The sequence below is a fragment of the Anas acuta genome, chromosome 4 (assembly GCF_963932015.1).
Source record: "Anas acuta chromosome 4, bAnaAcu1.1, whole genome shotgun sequence".
Classification (NCBI taxonomy): Eukaryota; Metazoa; Chordata; class Aves; order Anseriformes; family Anatidae; genus Anas; species Anas acuta.
The window spans coordinates 73,582,771-73,608,834 of record NC_088982.1 but is presented as its reverse complement, the minus strand read 5'-3'; the positions used below and the strand labels follow the sequence as shown (position 1 = coordinate 73,608,834).

General features: G+C 39.0%; 1 protein-coding gene across 50 annotated transcripts in view; it reads right to left on the bottom strand.

The window, feature by feature from the left end:
- Positions 1–26,064, bottom strand: part of ANK2 (ankyrin 2) — a 356,900-nt gene that overhangs the window by 88,994 nt on the left and 241,842 nt on the right. For 38 of the 50 annotated variants that reach the window (XM_068682024.1, XM_068682027.1, XM_068682022.1 and 35 more), the window contains 11 exons: positions 25,335–25,433; positions 21,419–21,604; positions 20,907–20,930; positions 18,850–18,948; positions 17,581–17,679; positions 9,857–9,955; positions 7,982–8,179; positions 5,195–5,293; positions 4,924–5,022; positions 2,479–2,577; positions 1,228–1,425 (listed from right to left, as the gene is read on the bottom strand). In XM_068682024.1, coding sequence (XP_068538125.1) covers positions 1,228–1,425; positions 2,479–2,577; positions 4,924–5,022; positions 5,195–5,293; positions 7,982–8,179; positions 9,857–9,955; positions 17,581–17,679; positions 18,850–18,948; positions 20,907–20,930; positions 21,419–21,604; positions 25,335–25,433 — 1,299 coding nt within the window. The remainder of the gene's footprint in view (positions 1–1,227; positions 1,426–2,478; positions 2,578–4,923; positions 5,023–5,194; positions 5,294–7,981; positions 8,180–9,856; positions 9,956–17,580; positions 17,680–18,849; positions 18,949–20,906; positions 20,931–21,418; positions 21,605–25,334; positions 25,434–26,064) is intronic. The other 12 variants (XM_068682016.1, XM_068682019.1, XM_068682040.1 and 9 more) reach the window with 3 other exon arrangements.

Sequence of the window (26,064 nt, the reverse complement as noted above, 5' to 3'; positions counted from 1 at the left end):
CTGCACCACTGCCCTGACTGTAATTCCAGGGAACTACAGTGACCTATTTGCCTGACACATAAGGGATGTGTAATGATTATTATCATCACCAACTTGTTCCATTAATCCCACCACAACAAAAGTTTACGTCAGGGAATCAAAAACATTTCCAGCTCATGAATCACGGGTTTGTAGAAAGATTACCTAGAGGGCTACATCTTTCCCTCATAATTATAAAATGTTTCTGCAGTACTAAAGCAACTGTCATAAAGCCGTATGGAAAACTGGGGAAGTATTTAATGTATTTTTAACCGTTTTAATGTGATTTAACAGACGGATAAAAGGAGAACAGCAAGCATTCCCAGTAATCCATGGATCATAATTTCAGATTGCTAGTTTAGTCTTGTGAACCCTGGAAGACACCCCGTGATTCAAAAATATGTTTTAAACTACAACTGTGATATCAGGGGTACTTCTTCAGACCTAAAACAATGGTGAGAATCACTTATTCACATGTGATAAATTTAGAAAAGTTATCTTGGCACATAATTCTATTCACAGTACCTATTTTCTTATGTGTTCATCAATGTTATGAATGTATTGGTAACCATTTTTGTCTAAGACAACAGCAATATTCCACAGATTATTTCTTTTGTCAGTCTAGAAAAATGGCCTATTGTGTCATATGCTATCTCATTTATAGAAATACTGAAAATAGATTCAGAATTAGATGAGTCTGGACAGATGCTGAATTGTATAAACATGCATTTAGGAACATTCCTTTCAGCTAGTACAGACCAGATTTATTTTACTATTTAAATAAACAAGTTTCTGAAAAGCAAGCAGGCCTGTTCATTAGAAAAAAAATAAATTGCTTCCTCCTCCCAAATCTGCATTTTATACTCTGAAAATGTTTGGAAAAAATCCCTACTTGCAACACAATGGGATAGAGATGAACGAGGACTCCAGGTACATTTAAATTTGTTGTGGCAATGTATTTTTCATGACCTGCATTTAGCTCCTGTGGGAACCAAACTCACAACTTCAGATGACAGCAAAATATGTCAAAATTTGATTAACTTCTGATGTTACTTCAGTCTACTGGGTTACTGTGGATTAAATAAGAACAAAAAAAGACCCAAACTAGCTCAATTTCTCAGAGTGAAAGTACATTCTTCATGAAACAGACCTGCACAGGAATGCACTGCCTGTGCTACCAGAATACAGACACAAAGCATTTTGTCTTACTTTGGTGGACATGGAGTGTGAGGCCCCTGCCTCTAGGAGCACTGACGCAACATCAACTTGTCCCTCTCTGGCAGAGATGTGCAGTGGGGTGTACCCATTAGTCGTTGCAGCATCAGGGTGGGCCATGTGCTGGAGCAGAAGCTGGACAATCTCTGTTTTACCCAAGCGAGAGGCAATGTGCAGTGGAGTCTGTTCTTCCTACAACTCAAATTGAGTGGATAATTAGTGCAGGTAGAACTATCCTGAACACAATATTGTGTTTGATCCCAATGGCTGTCTCTATGCATTGGTCTTGCAAAAATCTTAAGAATTGATAATACAAAGAAGGCAGTAAAGGAGGGCTTGCTGGCTAATTCTGGAGATGAGCTTCAGCAATGTCTTATCAGAATAGAAAGAGAGGAACTACGAAGAAAAACATTTTTTTCCTTTTCTCAATAATACGACACACAGCTTCCATCACTTGCTCTCCTCTGTGTTCTTATTTGTTGTACACCAACTACCTTGCTCTTCAAATTGTCCCCTTGGTTTCAGAACCTGGCAGTAACTGCTACCCAACCTCTGATGCTTGGATTTAGGACGCTGCTGTGCATCTTCTTGGTTCGATGGAGCAGCTATTGTTGGTCTCAGCTAAGTATATTGTACAGGGCTTGGCTAGAACCGGAGTTAATTTTCTTCACAGCAGCACATAAAGTGCCGTGTGTTAGATTTGTGACCAGAACAGTGTTAATAGTACACTGGTGTTTTAGGTATTGCTGAAAAGTGCTTACACAATGTCAAGGCCTTCTCTGCTGGGAGGCCATACGGCCAGGAGAGCTGACCTGAATTGACCAGAGTAATCCATACCATGTAACGTCATGCTCAGCAATAAAACTGGGTGGTAAGTTTTTCCGAAGGAGCTGTTGCTTGGAGACTGGCTGGGCAGCAGTCTGCTTGTGGGAGGTGGTGAGTGATTGCCTTTCCTTCACTTCTAGGGGGAGGGCTTGTTTTGTTCCAGTTTTTTGTTTCTGTTTTTTTTCTTTTCTCCTTCACTTATTAACCTGTCAACCCAAAAGTTTGTCTGACTTCTGACCTTCTGATTGTCCCCCCCATTCCCTAGCACGGAGAGAGAGCTCTGGTTTTGGAACCGTTTCAGGTGTGCTTAGTGTTGAACCCACAACTCAAATAAAAATGAAATTGCTTTTCCTTTGCTCCCCTGCTTCTGCTACATTTTTGAGTAAGAGAAAGCAAAAAAGTTACAAGCAGAACACCTACCCTGGCTCGGGCATCAACCAAGGCCCCGTTTCTCAGGAGGCAACGAACTACTTCCACCTGCCCAGCACGTGCTGCCATGTGCAGCGCCGTTTCTCCACGCTGCAGAAAAGCAAAAAAGTGTCAGTGTCCCAAACCTCTGTGAAGAAACAGAGCTCCGTTGCTGCAAACTCTGCCCATGCTTCGGCTCGTGTAGAGCCCCGCGTTTCTGCCCAGAGAACCTGGCTTCAGAGCCAACGACAGGCAGTTAAGAACAGTGTGTGCATACATGTCACCAGGTTGTGGTCTGCAAACTCAGTGATCCTGGACAAACATAATAACACAAGATGGAAGGGCATTTTTTTTCCAAATGCTCTCCTCCTGCATGCTGTGTGGAGCTGGCAGCTTTAAAAGTCCTTGCAGTGGCTGTGCACAACTGAGCCAGCACACAAAATGTGTAAAATCTGTGCTCAGCAGCCCAGCTCTATCTGCAGGCTACAGAATAAATGTCATTCCAAGCCTTTTGCAGCCCACAGAATTTGAAGGAGTATATGAAACTTTGGAAGGCTAACTGGAGTGATGTGGAATTTCAGATCTGAATAACGAAGTACAGATGATACATTCAAAGCGTTTACTTCTTGCATAGATTTGCACAGGAACACTGAAAGTGACTGCTCCTTGATGATAGAGTTTCAAGCTGAATTTTGCACAGTTCAACATTCTTTGAGCTTACTGTCATAAAGTGGACTAAAACAGTCCCTGTGCAGCTCATCTACATCTGGTACATTAGGTACTGCGGCAGTTCTGCCATCAAGAGCTCTGTATTTACCTGTTATGTTATGACAACACAGCTTCTATGTGTTAAGTTCCTTCTCCTTACTATAGAACTGGACCATATTTTATGACTGTCAAGGTGAAATATAACTGCCAAAGCAAACACTCTTGTCAAGATCTTTTGCATCAGAAATCATGTCTACTTGTCCTTCTGCCTAGATGTAGCAAAAGAAGCAACCTGAGTTTAGCTTCTGTTATGAATTCCTAATTAAAGCAAACTGTCTTCACCTGGAGTTCATTTATTTAGTCACTTTAAAATTAACATTGTATTACCCGCTGCGATTACTAAGTAGGCAACAAACAAAATCCCAAAGCCCCAGTTACAAACCTCAATATAGAATTTCATCTATATAAATTTTATTACCTGAAGAATGAAGTGTTTAAAATGTGAACAAATTCTACATTTCTCACCCTCTAAAGATCAGACTGCTATAAAGACCCTTTTGTACTTGAATTAGCAAAGCAATTTAGCTTTTGAAAACAGTTAGTAAACCAACAGGGAACTTCAGCTTACGAAGTAAAAGCCAAGACACCTGTGTCACACAAATTGTAAAGCATTAAACTTTGCACAGAAGTATCCAGTAATACCACCACAATACTTTTAATTGCTTCCACAAAAATTTCGTGTTGGATTCCGTATCATTAATAAAGTTTTTACATAAGAATTGCTTCTATAAAGAAGTAGAAAGCAGTAAGAGGTTTTCTCAAGAAGAGTCTGTTCTAACAATTCAGGCAAACATCCCCGCATGCTGAGCGCTGTCACTGGGTTCCATTTAAGATTTTTCTAACTGATGGGAAAAACTGCCAAGTCCAGCATACCTGAATTAATTTGTTGCTGTTGTTGTTTTCTTGCTAGGAACATTTATTTATAACATTACTTGCTGGTAAAGAGCTGCTTTCGAAGTGCGGACAGTCAGCAGTTAAATATTTGTTTATGCTGACAAATAAAACCAGTGAGATATCTATGAAATACAACTCAGGAAACTATCGTGTTCTTTTTATTATTATTATTCTTGGTAACTAGGCTATTGGTACACAAACACCATTTCTATGGTAAGTCAGGTTCTGCATTTTGTTACCTCCCAAAGGTCACATTTTCTAGGTTTACATATGTTCTTTCAAAAGGCACTAGGTCCTGGAATTTCCTGTATAAAAGCAACATCTTGAGTTTAACATTTTTGTTTAATTGTTAGGTTTAAGCATCTCATCTCCTTTCACTAGCACAAATGGCACAATTTCATGACAGCCAGCAAGCCTGCGCAAGCAGAAACTGGAGCCATTTGGATATAAATTTCATCATTCTGAACTGAAACACAGTCTTCTCTGTGACTTGGCTTATATTCACAGCTTTGAAAGTGTTTGGTGAGCTTTGTCTGTTTTTAAGGGAAATTTTTACTTATTCAGGCATTGCTGAAGAGTACGTGAAACCACAGGTGGCTTACAATGCCTATACAATAGTTATTTTCCCCTCAATGGTGATTGGGAAAGGTGCTAGGATAATTTATCCCATATAATATCCTATGCAATAAGGTAATGAAATATCGTTCAAATGTGACCTTTGGTTGAACTGCATGGTAGGCTGGGCCCCTCTGAAGGAGGCATCACACAGATGATTCTAGTCAAAGCCATACTCACAATGTTAGTGACATCGGGAGAGGCTCCGTTCTGCAGCAGAAGGAGGACTATGTTCAAGTGGCCCATAAATGCAGCCACATGTATTGGTGTGAGGCCCGACTGCGAAACAAAGCAAGAGCAGTTTTACTCCTCTGCACGGGCATAGGGGAGGGGCTTCTTCGTTTCATTAAAACATAAGTGAAAGTGAGGCATGACAGGAAAGAGAAAAAAAAGGAAGCAAAAAAGGAGAGAGAGAAGGAATGTTTCTTCAGGGTATGAAACATTTTTCTACCTCTGTTATAGCCTGGATTGAAGCCCCATATTTCACCAGGAGTTCCATGACTTTGATGCGATTTTTCTTGCAGGCAATGTGCAGTGGAGTAAAACCATTCTGTGCAAAAGACAGTCATGTTAGTTAAAAACATGCAACTACACTTTCCACACAGCTCCATGCTGGTGCACTGGGAGCAGAAGGGTTAGAGTACCAGAAGCAAATTTTCTTTAAGCACAAGAGGTTATGAATTACAGACATCTCCCAGTAGTTTGAGGCACAACAAAGCAGTGCTGCTGCTTTCTTCTCAGGCAATGGAGAGAAACTGAACTTCCACCTCTGAAAACCAAATACAGACATGCCTGTTCTGACTTGCAGGTGCATGTGCGCACGTGTGTGTGTATGTATCTGGTTCTGAAGGCTGCACATGTGTGTGTGTACAAATGATTTGCAGTAGCTTCCAAGATTGCCTAACACAAGAAAAAAAATAAAAGAAACAATAGTGGTAACTTTGAAACCAGTCAGTCTTTTGAGATGTACAAAGTGCATTTCATACCTCTCTATAGACAGAACAGAGTATTTCTTCCAGATTCCACCTCATTTTTTGTCTTTATCTTGTAGGCTCGTGCAAGCCTTAAGCACCTATGTGTATTTATTTTGTATTTGCGCATCAATCTACAGTATACTGTATTCATGTTTGTGTATGTGTGCATTTGCAAGGACACCTTAAATTAATTGCCCTACTTCAGCTGTGGTTTCACAGTCTCAATATATTTGTGGCCCTTCTTCCTTTATTCCTGCCCTGCTGAGTCACAAAGCACTGTAAGCGAGGTATCAGCCCTCATCCGGGTTAAAACTAAATAGGACAGGGCAGGAACAGGAATGAAAGGGGAGTGGAAAAGGGAACATCTTAAACCAGTATTGCAACCTAGCAATCTTATACTGTGAGACAGTAGGTTTAGTGTTGTGCTTACAAGCAGCAGATACTTGTTTCTTTCGAAATGCTCATTCATAAGACTGGGGCTCTTTCAACAAAGCATGGCCTCGTACTGTGTACGAAGCATGTACACATGCTTTGACTTTAAGCTCTTTTTATGTACTGTTACTGCTAATACAGGTTAAGTGTGTGCCTAAAGCTAAGCAAACACATTATTCACTGTATTGTCAACATTTTAGTGAACAGCACAAGTAACGTTTTCAGACAATGTCAAATAACTGCTGTGTTTTCTAATGAGAGGGATCAGTATTGCTAAACACTCAACTAGTAGCAAACAATTTATCAGTGAAATCTTAGGTCCTAGGAAGAGACACATGACAGATTATTCTACCGTCAGCTTCTGTTAAGAGAAATGTTAATTAGTAGTTGATCTGAAGGTACTTTAAAGCATACACAGATTGGAAAAGCTGAGAACTTATATAGTGCTTGTATCCCTAAATTGTTTTGCAAATAGTAATTATTATATTTTTAAATATAGATGAAAATAAATTATTTGTAAAATTTGTTCCATCACAGTACTCTCTGCCGAATATTACTATTAGCCTTCCCTAGTTTCTTAAGAAGTAATCAAAACCATTAGATATTCTACCTCCTGCACATCATATCTCAATATATTTCATAGGGAGTTTTACTGTTTCAGAAGTTTTCATATTTTCCACTTAATTTATTGCCTGAGTTGATTTGACTTTCCTATTTCGATTTAAGCGAGAAGCAGTTTGATGAGTGAAGGCATAAAAAAATATAGTACTAACAGAAATCATGTATTTAATGTATTAAATACTGTAAACAAGCCAGAGGTGACAGGTCCCTGATGGGGGAGGAATCGCGAGAGTATGAGAGAGGGGGAAGGAGAGAAGGAAGGAGCAGCCTGAGCAGTTCTCCTTTCCTTTCAGCATAGATTTTTCTCAGGGAGAGAGGAAGGGAGAGGGAGGTATATTCTGGTCATGGAAGGAAAGAAAGAAGATGTGGGGGCTAGCATACAATGTGTATGTGTGGGCAGCTGAGGAAAGTACAGCTATAGATAATCAGAAAACTGGCAAGAAAAACAAGTCAGGATGAAAACAGCATTGAAAAAGACCAACCAATTGAAAATGATGCTGGAAAAGACCAAACAAGAAAAACATAAGATGAGGAAGGAAGAAAAAGGGGTTATGAGATTTGCAAGTATAGAGAGGTCAAGAAAAATGACAGAGGAGAAGAAATATTGTCTGGGTTTGGATAGATTAGACTCTTGAAAGCTTTTTATGCTCCTGAAGTCAAACATGATGTTTTTCTCTTAGTTAGGAGATGATGGTTTGCACAGTGAGTGAAAGGAACCATACCTGTTTTCATGTAAGCATCAGAAGAACTGTTTTTTAAAAAGGAAGGAACATGGCACCTAATACAAGGGAATGTATTAATCTGATAAATACAGAAATATTAGTTTTGTCATATATTTTCTCCATGCCGATTAGCTTACTGATTCAGTTGAAAGTTTTTAAAAATTATTTGTGTATCACAACATAGTATGAAAAACTAAACTATCAATTCAACAAAATACCAATGCATAAGTTACCGTCACCTAGAAATAGCTGTGACTTTAGTAACTCTGTGGAGCATCACTACAGCCACTGGTCATGGGACATGGTGCATGACTAGGCTTAATGATAGGAGACAGAATACTGGTAATGAGTAAGTGTGACAACCCCTTTGTGACTGCAACTATTCAGGGTTGTTGGAGTTTCTTGACAGTTTTCACTTGGCTTTACTAGGAAGAGCTACTCATCTGCCCTTGGTAGGTTTGCTATGTGACACAGGTGGGACAGGTTTACCAGGGCACGAGCATTGGGATTTGCTCTCTTGTCCAGAAGGAGCTTGGTGACACGATAGTGGCCACAGTGTGCGGCCACGTGGAGGGCGGTCAGGTAGTCCAAGGTGACATCGTCCACAGGAGCTTTGTGCTGGAGGAGATGTTTGACACATTCCACGTGGTCCCCCTGGGCCGCCATGTGAAGTGGGGAGAGCCCATTCTGTGACAAAAGAAAATGGAAGGGTAACTTCTAGCACCTCTCTCCTAAATAACAGCACATTCTCAAAGAATGCCACTGGGACTTCGCAGAGTAATCCCATCACCGAAACAGGGCTGCATTTGAGCTACAGATGGAATTAAAAATAAAAACTCTAGTCACCCTTCCCCTTCCAGGAAACGCACTGAAATTTAGAGAAACATTATATAATTAATTAAAATCAGTTGTTAATCAAAGGAAAATAATCTAAGGGTCTTGCCTTATGATTTAATATTTAATAAAACATATTCAACATATTATGTTGAAATCTGTGGGAAGCAGACAATTCAAAGGGAAGAGAACTGTTGCTAATAATATGCATAACATTTTACATGTGATGAGAGATTTAAAAAGCACTGTGTTAAAAGACAGGCTATAATACAGAGACTTGAACTGGTAACTGAATTGGTGTGGTCAAAGTGACTGTTACCTGGAAGGAGGGAATTATTCACAGTACAGTTCTCCTCTGCTTAGTCCTCAACACAGGGGAATGTCCAGATGCTGCCACAGCAGCCCAGATGTTTTGCCCTAGCTGGCAACCTCTGCCTTTGAATGGGAGCATGTGGGAGTCCTGCCTGAAGCATGCACAACATATCTGGTAGGGTCTGTTCTACCAAGGTTTTCTACCTCTTAGTGAACTGAAGGGTGCTGACAGATAGGGTACACCTAAGCACCTTCCCCACCAAAGGGAGCAGAGAAGGTCTAAGGATTTTTTTTTTTGCCTACAATTACCATCTCACTGTGGATCCCTCCTGTATAAAGAGATGATCTGGACTACTTAGTGCTACCAAGGGATACAAAGCTTGAGGACATCCTTACTCAATGTATCTGATATGCATGCAACTCAGTGATAAAACCTCCTGAAGACTAACAAGAGAAAATATTACTGGTCTCCAGTAAGTACAACAATGGCTCAGAATACACTAATTGCCCTTGTTTAGAGCCCTGTTTGAGGGAGTGGGGCTCGATAAAGCATGCAACGGTCTGAAAATGATACTTAAATTGCTTGCTGCAATACTTTATTCCACTGTTTTGCAGCTAATGATACCAGCTACCTTTGTCGGACACTCTGAAATCTACTGATGTGAAGTGCTGCTCATTGAGGTTTGTTATTATACTACAAGGGTCTTTTTCTCACTGTTTTGACCAAAGAGACAGTATTTCTATTAAATGCATTCATCTTAGATGTACTCTTTTTGAAAATCAATAAGAAGACACTGAAATAATTTTCCAAGTATGAAATAGTCCATAAAAATCACAGGTCCTAATTAGTTTATATGAAGGATAGGAAAATACATACCTAGAATCAGTTCTCTGAAATGTCTGACCCACCTTTTCCATCTTTCTGTCTTACGGCTGTAAGAAGCCACAGAGGTGAAGTGCTTTCAATAGCACTGTACTTCAGGTGTTTAGTCTGGGATTACAGAGAGGAGTATTGAAGTATATGCTGTTTCACATCTTTGGAAAGCATAGTTCCTAATTATGTAAGAAAACCTTATTTCTGGACCATTATATCCATTAATACATTTCCTTTGGGAGAACTGAAATGTTCCTCTCTTCTCCCATGTCCTTTCAGTGACATTATACATGATTTGGAAAGTTATATAGAGCTGTTACTTTGTCTTCTAATACGGCACTCACCTTGGTCCTTGCAAGCAGTGGGGCACCTCGTTCCAGAAGCAGTTCCACAACCTGGTCATGGCCACTTCTTGCAGCACAGTGGAGTGGGGTGAGTCCATCCTTAAAGCAAAACGAGGGAAAGGAAATGAGCACATCCTCCAGTGTCCATTATGGCACTCTGAGAAACACCCTTGCAACAACACAGCCCCACAAATGTGTTAAAAAGCTCACTTACTGACTCCTAACTGAAGCTGGCTCCATTACATGAAGTTTCCTCCCTATTTTTCCTTGTACTAAGATTACAGTTTCAGAGAGGAAGCCCACTGTGTGTTGGAAGTCTTATCAAAGAGGATAATGTGAGCATGCATTGCCTCCTCCTCTCTGTCTCCTCTGCATGGATTTGAGATTGTACTGCCTCTCTGGTTAATGTGTGCTAGGCCAGAGATGCTCTGTTAATCAACCCGTCCTCTGGATAGCTTTTGATACAGAGATGAAAGAAGAAATGTCCATGCTAGAAAATTTGTCCTAGAATTTGTTTTATTTTTTTCAGGCAGCAGGAGAAAGGCGGTTTTAAAGCAGAAAGAAAAAGAGAAAGAGAAACTAAGGGAACGAAATCTTTTGTTTCTGTGATTGAGAACAAAGAGGTAACAATTCTTTCCTAAAATTACTGTGAGAGCACCAGTTCCACAGTATTTTTCCATTGCAGAACACTATCCTGTACAAAAAGATTTGTTTAGGCTACTCAGTAATGATCACAGCAGAGATCACAAAAGATGCATCAATGAAACATTTACACAGGGAATGCATTCTAGGTACTTCTGCTACAATTTGGATTTCGTACAGAAAAAGACAAGAAATATGAAGCAAGAAAAATGTTTGGAAAAGAACATTAGAGCTGAATGACAGAAAAAAAGAAAATTCATAACCCAAGATTTTTATCTCATTAGGCCCTAATATTTTTCAAGCATACGCTAAGAAAAGCCATCAATACTCCTTCAACAGACATAGGCTTGTAACTGTTAAATAGCAATAGTTTCAATCACAGAGAAAGCCTTTTCTCTTTGAGACAAGCTGCTTGTCTTAGATGAAGTAGATGCTATTATTCCAGGGTGCCTTCTGAAGAATCCAGTAACAGCGCAATTATGAGTATGCTTGTCTGAGATAAATTTATTATGTACAGGTCAAAAAGGTAGTGAAAATGCAGTAATGTGGCATTAAGTAGGAGTTAGTGACCCTCCTTCACACACAGGTATACTGTTTGCCTTCGTGGAGTCTGTGGGAAGTCTACATCATGAGATTTTCACTTCTACTATTAACAATTTTAAATTAAAAGTAGTTTTAGATTGCAATATTGTTTTGATTATGCAAGCACAGCCCTTTAATACTCTACAAATGGTATTTCCAAGAAGTACATCCTGTCTCATCCTAAATTTTAAAAGCACAGAGCACCTCCCTGAGATAGCAGCACACAAAGCTCCACATCAGTCAGGAACTGAAATCTGGGGAGAATTTTTCTCCTTTACTTATCTACCGTTTCCAGAGACTTTTCAGAAACATCTGACGGGGTTAGGTGTGCCTTGGTGCTCGCTACCTCAGAGGCAGTTGCTGCATCACTAAATCCCCTGGAAGCTTTGCAATGAAATTCAGCAGATGCAAGATCAAACCCATGAACAGAATTCAAGGGTGCTCAGCACCTAACAGATCTGGTCAAAATGAAGGAATTGAGTATAACTAACTTACCTGTTTTCTTCTTCTCTGAAACTCCAGAGGACTCTAAATCAAGCCTCTAAATGCAAAACAGGTATATTTTCATCTCACTGCCAGAAGGATTCATGCACAAAATTCCCACTAGCATTACTAAGACGAGAATATGTCTCAAATGCATTTCTATGAAAGGTAATTATTTGGTATTTCTTTACAGTTTCTGGCCTTTTGTGCTCTGCATCTTAATCAAGGTGGGAGGTTCACTTTCCTTATCTACATATTGACTTTGATGTTATTCCATTTAATAGAATAGCAAGAGAAAGGTAGAATTGTGTGAAGTCTTGAAAAGAAACGGGACAAATCCTCAGAGAGAGGGAAAAAGAACGGTACAAGACAAGAAACACCTCAACTCTACAAGGAAGTCTAGGTAAAAGAACTAAATCATTATAAAGCATGTTTTCTCATTTTTTCTTATCTATAATTGCCTGTAAAAATAGATTTTAAAAATATATCTATCCTATTTACCCTGCCCTATTTTTCATAAATGTGTATCATTTACTATCTGTGCAGTTTCCAGTAGCTGAATTAAGCATGTGCTTTGCAGCCTGCCCATGTAATTTTCTTTCTCTTCCTTCTTTCTGCCCTGGGTAAAGCTGTATGCATATTTTAAAAATGTTGTATATTTAATATTCAAATTCTATTTGTGCTTATGTTTTATTCAAAGATGAGGGAAATTGAAAAGAGAGTTATAGTAGAATTAGTACATAATACAATGAGGACAAGCTGACATCAACCAACATCAAGAAACATACTGTACAAAATCAGTCTGCTTCTGCACCATTATCTACTTGCAGTGAACCTCTATGCTCTGGCACCTGCTGCAGGAGTTTGCCTACCTACCTTTTTAATCATTCCATCACTAACTGGTACACCACGTGAGGTGAAGATTGCATGCTGACCAAAGTATCTAACGCCATGTGACAGGACATACACACAACGTAGGGTCGAAGAGACACAGATTGAAGCACAGAAAGAGACATGAAATTCAACGCTTCGATGTTTTTAGAAGCCCAGTATTTATTCCCTCATCCCAAATAATATATATAACGGCAAGTTAAATGTTTTCATCTTCCAGGTGGCTTCCTGTACCTGGCATTCAGTTGTTCCTGGATGTGGTACTCTCCTAGCACACTCTTTGCAATGTAACCAAGAAGTGGGGCACAGCTAGAAATGACACTACAATCCGCTCTGTATGTGTGGAAGCCAGGAAATTCCATCATTCCTATTTCCTCTTAAATGGCTGTCAAAATAGAAAATAAACTTTTGCTCTTTTTTTTTTTTTTCTACCCAAAGATCAATCACTGATCATTTTTTAACCTGCATAATTAATTTTTAATTCCATGCGTGACTCCTAACTGCAGAACCCTGGCAAGTAAATTAGTAAGTAATTTCATAGTAATCAAAATGCATTAACCTCAGTTTACCAGAGAGACTGAAATAAAAAGAAGCTTTGCTTACAAGGAAGACTTGGGAAAATGGGAAATTATACGAGCAGTGTCTTTACAGAAGGACAGTTGTGCACATTCGGTGCTCATTCGAATGAAGACTGATGACAGCACATGAATGTCAAAGGCCATATAATCAAAGAATTCCTCCAAACTGCAGCTGCATATTCTCATTTGTACAGGAAGATGAGGTGAGATGAAATTTTAATATTCTGTACGTTTGATGTGCAAAAATGTCCGAATTTGCTTGACAAATAAAGGCCTTTACATTAGATCATTTTCATGTTGTTATTAAAGTGCTTGTCTTTAAAAATGAACAAGGCAAATGTACCTCCTGCTCGAAGCTCTGAGTCTTGATGTAACTGAACATGCTCTAAGGTATTCCTCCAGGTATGCCTCTCAAGGTACAAATTTAAAGAACACAGCAAAAATATACCATGCATCTGCTTGCGTAACAAGATATTAACTTAAATAATTCTACATAATCGTCGCTATCTGTACTGCTTGCTTAGATAATCTGTACAATATCCCTCCCACCTTGCAAACATCCCATGAATACATTATCTTTATAGCCTGCATCTGCATTGTGATGAGCTATTTACAATCCCACTTTACTTTAGGAACAGCAAAAACTGCCCATGAAATGTTAGGGCTCTGTGCGTCTGTAAGAGCAGGAGCAAATGTCACAGCAGCGTTACTGCAGGAGCAAACGCTGCAAGCAGAGCACCGGGCCGGGTGTGAGGCTCCCGGTATGCTGGCTTAATGACACAAGGCCCACGGCCACGTTGTGATCGCAGAGAGCCACGCCTGTTCTGTCAGGATGCGTATTTACAAAAAGGGACACTATTACGAAGAAAATCTCAAAAGGTTCCCAACATGAGTGCTAAGGGGTGTCTGAAGCTCATTCACCACCAAAAAAAAAACCAACAATCCAAGTTGCCCCCTCCCTTCCAGCTTCCCCTTCCTTTCCCCTTGGTACCCCACGTCTCTGTGACCACCCTTCTGCTCCTTTCAGGTCCAGCTGGGTCTCCGTCCTTTCCTGAGGCCCTTCTCCAACCCAGATCTCACCCCAGACTTTCTGCCCACCATCACCAGGCCTACTCCCCTCTCCAGCTGCCACCCTCCTGGCACACAAGGTATTTGCTTTCTGACACGGTAAGCTTCCCATCCCGAGAGCAGAAGCTTGAGCAACCAAAAATGCTTTCCTTCCCTCAAAGTGAGAACTGGAAATTGCCACATTTCTCTTGATCACATGACAATGATTTAATCAAAACCTGAAATTTCCACTGTCTTCTAGAGATAACACACTGATGCCAAGTTTTTTGGCATTTGCTTCTGAAACCCAGCTCCACTGGTCCACCACAATAAGCCATGCAGGTCAGAAGCTCAGCTAAATAAAGTATTTTTAAAACATGTCACTGAAGTCCTTTTTTAAGGTGAACTTTTAGAGATTACAGGTTTGATTCAGATTTGAAATATGAAACGTTTTAGCATCAGAAATTTTAACCATTGATCAAACAGACCTCCAGATGAAGCTTTTATGTAAATATAAATAGCACAAGTGTCAATATAACACAGTAGGAACAAAAAATCCTATTAATACCATTGGGAATGGGGTTTACATTTTTTTCGTTAGATACAATACAACAGAGAAATGAAATCACACTTTTAAGAACTTATTTAGTAGTTATTTGAGAAAAACAGTAAAACTTACCAAAACCACTTAATATTGTTTAAACATACATATACAACAAGTGGATTTACTTGCAATTCTACAACTTTAGAGAGAAATGCCATAACATTTCAGGAAATACATTATGAAATGCATGTGAAACAAAACCAGTTCCTGCAGTAAGTAGGGCTTTTCTCTGACATGCAACATTAACTATGGAACAGTAGGACACATTCATAATTTACTCATTCTGAAGAATGCACTTTTTTTTTTTTTTTGGACAATGCTCCTAATACTCCAATGGAATATTTTCAAATGTAAAAAGACTTTGCAGATTAACTATGTAAAGTTAAAGTACTGGGGGCTCAGTTAAGATCTGTTAAAATATTTTTTCGCATCTTAATTTATGCATCATCAGATGTCATGTAAAAAGGTTAAAAATAAAATGAATGAAAGCAATGAATACTTCTTTAACTGAACAGCTTATCTCAATATGGTACAGAGACCCTGAATAAAAGCCCAAGCTACCTGGCAATGAAACATCCTAGCACATTTAATTCCACTGTTTTTCAGTGAATCTGACCTACTGGAAAAATGCAAGTGTTCTTTAGGAGAAATGACAAGGCAAGTATGGAAAGGCAAGCATGTTAGTACCAAGGAGGAGGCGGCAGAGGCCTCTCCTTTAAAGTACAAAACACATGTATGCATGGCATGCAACACACAACCTACCTCCTCAGTACCCTACGTACTCACGGCCATAGCAAAGCACAAGGCATGCGGACAAAGCAAAGAGGAAAGAAAAAGACACCAAGACTACATAAACAGCTGGCATGAAGACAAGAGCACGCCACAGAGAGAGACACTGACGGCAAAACCAAAGCTCTGGAATCTCCCCCACTGTAAAGTACACGCAGCCGGCCACCACCGCGTGTCTTCGAGCAGAGAGAAGGCAGAAGATGGAAGCAAGAAGAAGCTGCTGAACCTGTGCAAACTGGAATGTACGTGCTTTAGGATACCTTTATGGGTTGTCACCAGTAGCACTGTGCTAGCAGTTTTTGTGCTAATGTAGCAGCTGACAAAGGGCAGGAAGCCGAGGCAATGTGAAGACTCTAAAATTAGAGCCTTCCACCTACACCGGGCAAAGTCCTGGTCTTTCAGTTTCATTCAAAACTGCACATCAGTCTTTCTGGGTGTGCGGGGAGGGGATACATCTTGACCTCATAAAATCCAAGATGTCCTTTCAATCATCTGGCACAACTTGTCCAAAACAAGTATCTAAATACTGAACAGCAAAGAGGTGAATTCAATACTGTCATCCCATAGGCTACATGGACCTATGGACGTATATGACTGCTGTGTTTATGCATATGTGAAATATCCTGACTGCAGTGTATTATTACCATTTCATGCCTCTTTTCCATAGGATTTTAGGCACTTCTTAAGGTGAGTTTGAACAGAGATGATTTACTGCACACCTTCCTAAGATGCATCATCTTCCATCATTTTATTTAAAAAAAAAAAATAAGAGCAAGAGAGACATCAGGAATATAAATCATAATCACATACAGAGTTACATGATAATCATGCTTCTCTTCCTAGTTTATGAAGAAACAAATAGTTGATGAAATTAGTAACAAAGTAACTGCTGAGGCTGAATAAACCACAAGGGCAACTGAATGCAATATACCCTACCTTTCTACCTTATTAAACAAAAACTATTTAGGTTCAAACTCTTAAGTGCAGCTCTAAACTCTGTGTTCTGAAAGCCTGTATATTACCTGGAGATAATACTTTGCAGATCAGTGCTTAAGAACAAGCAGCTTTCAATAACAAAGTTCTGTGCTCTTCACTTTGCATTAATGACCACATGTTCCTGAGCGGCTCCAAAATCCAATTTTAAATAAATAACCCTGCACATACAAAGTGGTGTGGTTTTTGTTTGTCCTGAATGAATGAAGAGCAAAGTATTGGTGTGGCTTTTCAACAAGGCAATTAGGGGGAGGAAATCAGTAATAACCAAATTCTCTGTGGTTTGTCCAGGGAGGAGGTGACACTCTGCTGGCACAGAGTAGGTTACATTTCCCAACATTGACTCTTCAGTAAGAAGTGATTGCCAGCCTACTAATGTAGCTTTCCTTTTTATGCTGACTGGCACAAACGTATAGGAGTCAGGGGACAGAAAGGCTTAGCTGGGCTTAGGCCCTCCCATTGCCATGCAGCACATGTGCTCCTGTGCCACATGTAGTGGGATCAAATAGCACACTTAGCTCTTTCCTCAACGAGATCAGAGTTTCATCAGCTTTTTCTTGTATGATGCGGGTAGGTTATAGAGGACACTGAAGGAAAGAGTTTTTCTGCCTCCTTCTGTCATCAATGCCTGCCATTCCTTACTCTGATACCACAGAAAACAGTCTACATAAAACAAATAGTCTGAAAACTAAAGGTAGGATTCTGAATACAAAAAAGAGTAGAAAAATACTTCTTTAGAAATTGTTTTTGGAGTCATCATGTAAATTTGGTCCAAGTTTCACAAACAGTACACTTGTGAAGAGGCAATGTTTAATATTTTTGGAGATGTGTTCAGCTGAACATTTTTGGTTTGGCTTTTTGAGAAATTTGTAACAGCTGCATCTAATGTCTCACTTTAAGAACAGAACACAAGACACAATTACTGAAGCAGAATGCCTAGTTATGAAGCTTGATGTTCCCAGTCTCTGGTTTTAAAAAAAAAAACAACAACCAAAAAATAAAATAAAATAAAATAAAATAAAATAATTAAAAAAAAAATAAAAACAAGCAAGCAAAAAATCCCAATCCATTCCCAAGAAGGGACAACATCATATTCAGGGAATAGAAACACTCACCCTGGTTTTGGCATCGATCTGCCCTCCGCGATCCAACAAGAGCTTCACCATGTTTGTGTTTCCCCTTTTGGAAGCCACATGCAGTGGGGTGATTCCATTCTACACCATGAAAAGAACAAACAATGAGCATGATGGATTTGAAGGTGTATAATGGCGGTGAATTTGTGTTTGGCTCACAAAATGAGACCATCACATTATAGAGAATAAATGAAAATGTACTTGAGCATCAGAGCTAGGCACACACCATATAAGCTAGAGTTAGTATTCCTTTTTAAGCAAGAATCTTTATTCAGTGTTCGTTTGTTTTATAAACGAAGAAGCACATCTGCAAAAGCAGCAAACATCGCAGTCCCAGAGTCAGACAAATAAACAAACATATACCAGAGTCCCAATGAGTCAATATTCACAAAACACTGATGCATTTAAATCATTGCAACACACAGATTACACAAATGCACGACTCCTGCACAAAGTAATCTCATAAATGTAATGTAAATAGCATAGGTCCTGTTTAAGCTGAAAGTCCTTGCAAATGCTTGGGGTGAGGGCAAGAGGTAACATTAGCAGCTACTCCAGATGGGCAAGAGGAGGAAGTCAGTCTGAAAGGCTGAATCCTAAAGTAATTCAAAATGTGCCTGGCAATGCAAAATCAAACAGAAATCTGTGATCCAGCAGATTTAGCGATATACAGATTACCAGAGGTTTTCATGGCACCAGATGACATGCTTCAAACTAAGTAATGCATGAAAACAAATAGACTGTTTTAGGTAGATCTGCAGTTGCTTACCATAAAATATTAGTCATGATTAATTAGCACTTATAATGTTATGTTCATATAATGGCACTGTACCTTACTTTTGCTATTTCAAAATATGTTTACATGTGAAAATATCAAATGAAAGTGGTATAGTAAATACAGAATCCCTAACAGACAGGAAAAAGACAATAAGCCCGATATATATTTCTGAGGTATGTCTAACTGACAGGAAAGCTAAAATAAATTGACATATCCTGAGAACATCGGCACTCTGACACAATTCAAAGGAGCCTGCTTCTGTCAACTGGGAAAACTAGTTGACGGTAAGCTCCCAAGGATTCTGCATGAAGGTAACTTTTTAAAACTACGAGGAAAAAAAAAAGATGTCTTGAATACTACAGATTTTCAGCATTATCTTGCTTCTCATTTACTCTTGACTAGGAACTACACAAAGATATGCTCCCACTTTCATAGGCCATTACAACTAAAAAGAGAAAAAAACTCCTCCATACCCTTGCTGTGAAATCAACTGCAGCTCCTCTGTTTAGCAGCAGCGTTGCCACATTGACATTTCCATAGTGCGCAGCTATGTGCAAAGGTGTAAAGCCACTCTACAAAAGGAAACAGTCCTCATTATAGGAATCAATTTATACAATATAATCAACTTAGCTAGAACCTGACTTTAACAGTTGCTGGCAAACAAATGTATTACGCTGATTTTATCCAGTTAACCTATAATATAGCAAAGTCTTTCAGGCAGGGTATATGGGTTTTCAGGTGGGATATTATCAAAAGTGTTTCTTTCTTTCATTTTCTGAGCCAGCGTTCAAGCCAAAAAGAAATCAGTAACTTTCGTAACATAAATATATTATTTATTAACTGATATATTATCCATCCTTAAAGAAAATAAAGGGAGCTTCCTTATTAAAATTTATAAACAAGGGTCTTTTGGGCTGCATCTGTTTACTGTTTTTGTCTAAAAACAACAAAAACTCTTGGACTCTGGTTTTACTGAGCTAAGAATTACAGATTATTCATGATGTAATCCAAGAGCTTGGTCTACATGAGAAACTTTGCTTATTATAAGAAGCATAATTTTGAGAACCATAATTGTTTATTTATATATAATTTAGATCTCAAAAGAGCCAAAGAAACTTTGCCATCTCTCTTTGAGAAAAAACACGATTTACTTAGTGCCTCTTGAGCACTAGAAGGTGAAACACAATTCATTTACAAGATACAGAATTACCTGACGACAAAATAAAAAAGATTAATTTTTCAGAAAGTAGGGCACGCAGCAAGCTTTTAGGCTCATAAGTAATTCAAGTAGAAAGGGCCTCATATTTGAGGTTTCCCTAAAAGAGCTTTACACTGATTTGATCAGAACTTACAATCTTATTGGTGGTTATGGGAAAGAAAAATACTTCTGGCTTCTGGACTATACTGTATTTTCAACCATGTTTGCTTTCTTTCAGTGTACCAATCATTATTGTAAACTGCTCACAGAATAAAGACATGTATAAATAAATATGTGTATAAAAATGTGGAATAAAGATAGATGTTGCACTCTGAAATCAACTTTATTCCCCAAAGACGCATCAGTTGGACCATTATTTTAACCTAACTCCTTTTACTTCTTTGTCAGCCCACAGGTGATCCTGGTCGAAGTCATCAAATTCATAGCCTTGTTGCCATGGTAAATTACTGGGAAAATGTCTACTGAGGACATCGGCACACAAATACGATCCTGTACTAAGCTACAGAGTGAATTTATGTTGCATTGACAACTAACTTCTCAAGGACATGTATTTACCTTGTGACAAATGCAAGGTACTTTATGTCAATGTAATGGCCAGTGAAGGAGATGGAAACTGCTTCACATTTACCGTAACTGAAGAAGCAGGCATTCAAAAAAAGAGACTGCGTTCTTGGAAATAATGCTTTTTCCTAAATGTGACAATATTTTTTTCAGGGGGAATCAGAGTTTAGCCAATCTGACACTTCACTTTTAGTGAAAGTACTTGTGGAGACTTGTCACTTCCACAATCAGTACAAGAACTGTAATATTCTGATTGTGTGCTATCCCCAAAGGACTTCTGAAAACTTTACTGAAAAGATCATAATAAGAACAATGGTGAAAATAAGCAGATGCTCTGAACAAGTTTTTACCTTGGAGGATTCAATTATATGTTCTACTGTACGAGAAGTAAAATGAATTTTATCATGATTCTGGCTGAGCCAGACATTTTAATATAGTTATGCCAAGTTAGTGCATTTTCATAATTAATTTAATTGAGCTAGAAGAACATCTTCATTCTCTTAGGTCCATTACTCACTTCAAAATTCTTTGAACTGAATGTGAGTTTTCAAAAGTTTACTTCAATATGGTGACACAAATGAAAAGAAATTATAAAACAAAGGTTGAATAAAAACAGGTTTGCTGAGTCACAAATTGCTATTCATTAAAAAGTCATAACTTTTAGAGCTAAATATTAAATAAATATTGCCACAGAGCAGATAAAATAATTATAAATAACAAAGAATAATTAAAAATTTTTGATCTCGGTACCTCAGTCGTCCTATTCACCATCATCTGATGCAGCATGGTTTGGGAAAAAGAGGAAAGATATTAAAGACTGGCTGCAAAACGGAGAACTAAGTTGCTTTTTGAAATGAGTTATGTTGTTATAATGGGAAAAGCCACTGAAGCATGCATTAACATTAAACATAACCTATGTTCCCACAGGCAACAAACCAGTATCCTATTTAATAGGGAAGCAGTGATTCTGCTTCCATTCTTTCTTCTGGTTTACAAATAATGAGAGAAGGCTGGTTACCACAGAAATGGGAGGTATAAGGAAAAAGCAAAAAAAAATAAAAATAAAAAATGTGTAGCTTGCAATTACTGTGTCACTAAACACTGCTGAAGTAGATGCATTACTGGCGATACTGGTTGTGGAATTTGTCTTTCCCCACAGAAGAAATTCCCTTCAACCCTTAGGATGAAGGAAGTAAAAGGTTGCTGCCCACTGGCACTCAGCCACGTGATGCCCTGTTACCTGCAGGGCAGCGTGGCGTTACCTTGGACTGCACATCGGCGTTGTGGTCGTTCTGCAGTAAGAGCGCTGCTGATTTGGTGTCATCTTTTCTAGCGGCAATGTGCAAGGCTGGTAATCTCACTTTCCCCTTGGTGTCATTTTCCAGCAGGATAGCCACTGCCTGATTGTGTCCTTGTTGCAGTGCAACAGCTAAGGGAGTGAAACCATCCTGCAAGACAAGCAAACAAAACATCCACAGTAAGTCGAAGGACACGGAGCTTCACTGAACTGCACGGCACTGTTCGCACACGGAAACTTCATAAGCACATCACCAGCTGGTTTCTACCTCTGCACCAAGTGCACTCCAGTGAAATGACATTGGAGGCAAAACATTTTAACCCAGATGTGACTCCAAACGTGTCAGAAGCACACTTTTTCACTTCAAAGTACGTATGTATATGTATGTGCGTGTGTCCATATTTATATATTTTAAGTACAGTACAAGCAAAGAATCATTCCACAGTATCTCTCATATTAACTTGTCATCTTAAAATGGACCACAAAGCACATTTCTGCAACATTTTCAAAAGGATTAGTGAGCACTGCACAAGGTAGATGTGTAAAATATAAAGGGATCCTGTTTCTGAGTACCTCTGGGAAAAGAAAGCGGATCTTCATATGCATTTGCTTCTCTTTCCCATCCTAAGTCATGCATGGGCCATGACTCAAGAAAGTCAGATCATATTTAGTAATTTATTCTAATTCTAAGCAGCAAAACATCACGTTATTTCTGGAAAAAACAAAGTCAGGAAAATCAATCTATTTTTCCTTTATATTTTTAGCTTTGTTTTAAAATTATTTTCAAAATTTCTTGCTCCATCACACATGGCCTAGATTACCAATGCTGTGACACGTAGCACGTGCTCACAACTTGCTATCTCAACAGGTACTGCCTGCTCACATGCCTTTTATTCTGATTTATAAAATTAAAACTAGCTCAAGTCTTGTGTGCTGCCCAAGCACACGTGCTACAACTACATGCTAGACTGGAGGGCAGCTAAACCATGAGGAGCAGAGCAGCCCTCAAACTGAGCCTGTGACCAGAAGGCATGCTGAATAACAGTGAAATGAAAAGGGAAGGGAATAAAAGAAGGTTTTCTACATCTAGAGAAGAGTTAATTATAGCCAGAAAGTGAGCAAACTGATTAAGACACATTAAGACACATAAGGCATAAGAGACAGAATTGATTAGGAATAGGAAAATGGAATGATGATAAAATAATAAAGGATGACTTAGGCAGGAATGGGAGCCAACATATGCTGAAAGAAACATCTGAGGAATTGCCAAAGTAATTTTTCCCCCTAGTAATTTAATAACATGCACTCCCTTTTGCGCTGAACTGTGGGTAGGTGCGTTGCAACAGCTATGCTATTATAGTTTCTTTCTGTAATAGAGATTAAATTCTGTACAGTGAATTAAAAACTGGTGAACAGCTGATGAAACAGCTGAACTGTAAAGATAATTCTGAGATTGGGGCCACATTAGGTGTTGAAATGGCTTAATGCATTTTCCTTTTGCCTCTGGAAACATGAGAACAAATCCTGGATTAGAGGGCCCTATGAAACTGAGCTCATCCTGATTCTCATTTTGTACCTAAGCATATATAAAAGTGCAAGAAAATGGAATAGAGGAAACAAAGTATATCCAAAGGCGGTGCTAGCTTCAAAGCTTCAAAGACAAGATCAACCATTTGATTTCCTTGCATTATCTTTCATCTTTCCCTAAAAGGCCCCAGCCCTTTCTGCATTCTCTCCTACTACTTGTGGAAAGCACGGCTAACAGGAGCCCTGAGAAAGCATTTCCCCATTCTCATCACACGAGAATGATCTTTGGGGCCAAACAGAATGTCTTTCCCATGTGCTGTGGTGGCATCCTCAGTTCAGGCTGCTATCCCACCTTATTTCATGTATCATTTCTTCCTTCTGTTTGTGAAACTAAATTCTGGGCACATATGAATGCAGAGCGTAGTTCGGTCCATCCTTCAGTTATACTCACATCACTAAACCATCACCTGAGCAAGATCTGAAACCAAAACTTGTCTAAGTAAGTGATACAGGGATAGACAGGCTTTTACCTCCAGGCCACAAAAGTGAGATCTGACCTTTCCTGGTGAGAGAAGACAGATTTGGACTCAGGTTCTGAGTGGGGGTGCAGCTGGTTTTTCTCCTCCCCTGCCTCCTTTTTTTATTATTATTATTTTTAACAGAATTAGAGCATAGTATGAGTTACAGTAATGACTGGAAGCCTGTGTTCAAGCAGAAGCCATGTTAATTATAACCATATCAGCCTCACGGTACATGCAAATTAATGAATGAATTTCCAGTGCTCCTGATCACAGTTAGTACAAGTTATTCACTGCAAGAGTGCAAGCAGGTGACTGTGCAATGAATCCAGGCTGGGCTCTTGGAGAGCCAAAGATCCACTGCGACTCGTTTGCAGAGGGCGTTTCTGCCAAGTTGCCTGACTATCACACAGGATTTCATATTTCAGAAAGCCGCAGGGTAACGTGATCTCCATGTATGCAGGCCACAAGAGGATTATTTTAGGAGCTGTCATCAAATGGTATAGTATCCATTGAAAGAAGGGATAGTGAAGCAGCTGTTAAGGCTAGCAGTTCAGTTTAAAGAAAAGGAAAGCAAGTATACATGCAACATCATTTTCAATTCATCCATTTGTGAAGGTAATCCAGAGTGGGTAAGTTTCTATACAGACTAGGGAAATTAAATAGACATGAGCAAAAGCTCTTTGTCAAGGGAGGAACTTTCCTATTACTATTTCACGTTGCATATCCTATCTACAGAGCAAACACTAAGCCAACAGACTTTGTAGAACTGAGCCTGGTCACTTGCTCTCTTGGCTGAGACCAAAACAAGAGTTGGCAGAAGGAGAGCAACAGGAAATCAAGTGAGCACAGTCTTCATTATCTAGAAGTTTTCCCCATTGCCCTGAGATCCTCTCATTTGCAAAAGGAAGTTGTGATTCAGTTTCTCTTGAGATGGAGACTCATTTCTTCTCCACTGATATCTGCTTTGCTTGCTCTGAAGTTACTGCAGGTTTACAGCACCGCAGTGAAATCCAGACCCTAGCAATGAATACCATCCTTTTGCATATTTACACCCACATGGTTTAGTGCTAGAAGTAAACTGTCTGAGGAGCAAACAGCACATTGCCTGGTGAGCTCATTGCTGCAATTCTTGTTAGTCATTTCATTTCCTCAGGAGAACCCCCCTCTACAGACAAGAGTGGGAGATGCATGTTAAAATATTCTATTCACTGATATTTGCCTTCATGTTACTATGCAAATGGACCACAAAGAGAGCCATGTTGCTCAGGTGATGGCACTTCCAGATGCTTGAGTTTTCATGGGCTTTGTCAGAGATGTAAAGACGTTACAGAGACATACATCTATTCAAATGAAATGCTGCATGTACCTCTTCACTTAGCCTATGATCGATCCACTCTTCACTTTACTGCCCTGACAATACCATTTCACTGAGGCCACCTTATCCTCCTACAATTTCTACAGAGGTTCCCTTGGGATCACTTTCCAAGTCTCATTCATTTTTCAAAAATGTCTCTGAAAACGTGATAGGAGAAATGGGCACAAACTAAAGGTGAAAATCCTGGGCTCACTAAAGTCAGCGGATCTTTTGCTGTCAGATGATTTGGGCTGGATTTCATCACTTGACTCCTCACCACTTCCAGAACAGTTTGTCTGTGTGTTTTGAAAAAAAAGCATTAACATTCATAAATACAACTCGGTGAAATGAATGGGCAAAAGTTCTCCAAATATTTGAAAAAAATTTGAAAATCTTCTAAGCGATCTGAATATAAAGGCAAAGGAAAATAAGAGTTTGTATTAAAAAAGAAACACAACAACAACAACAATATACATCACCTCAGTAGCTGTGCTTTGGTTGGCTCCATTCTCCAAGAGATATTTCACCACTTCAATGTGGTTCTCTTGAGCTGCCATGTATAATGGAGTGAAGCCATTCTAAAGAGAACACATGAGAAAATACTGTAAAAAGAAACAGAATATACCAATAATACTGAAATACAAGTAACTATAACACTAAAAATGTATTGATGTTTTTTTAACTGAAGCATTTTAAGTATGTAGGTAGAACAACTAAGTATTTTTAGTATAATATGAGGTTTAATGTCATTTAAATCTACACAACTCTACATGCTTTCACACTCATTTTCTTTTGACATATTTTCTGAAAACAATGGACACACTCATTATTAATATCAGTATTCCTTGCTGATAATGGCTCAGGGACCGTAAAGCTGGCAATAAAGTCTTATGAAAGATGACAGGAAAGCAAACGTTTCTTCCATTTATTCCATTAGCTTAACCAAAGACATCATCCCCTGGAGACCATGAAGTCCATATCTCATGACACGCTGAGCAGAGATGACAAAGGCTGAACATACTACATACAATTTTGTAATACATACAACATTGCAAATCATCAAACATAAAGGTCCTCAACACTGCAGAATAACAGCCACATTTCTGACCATACACTACATTTGTCTAGCATTTAATTATAAACATTCTTTAACATGCCCTGGAATTCTTATATCAATGTGTTCCGAATAAATAATACAGTAATATCAAA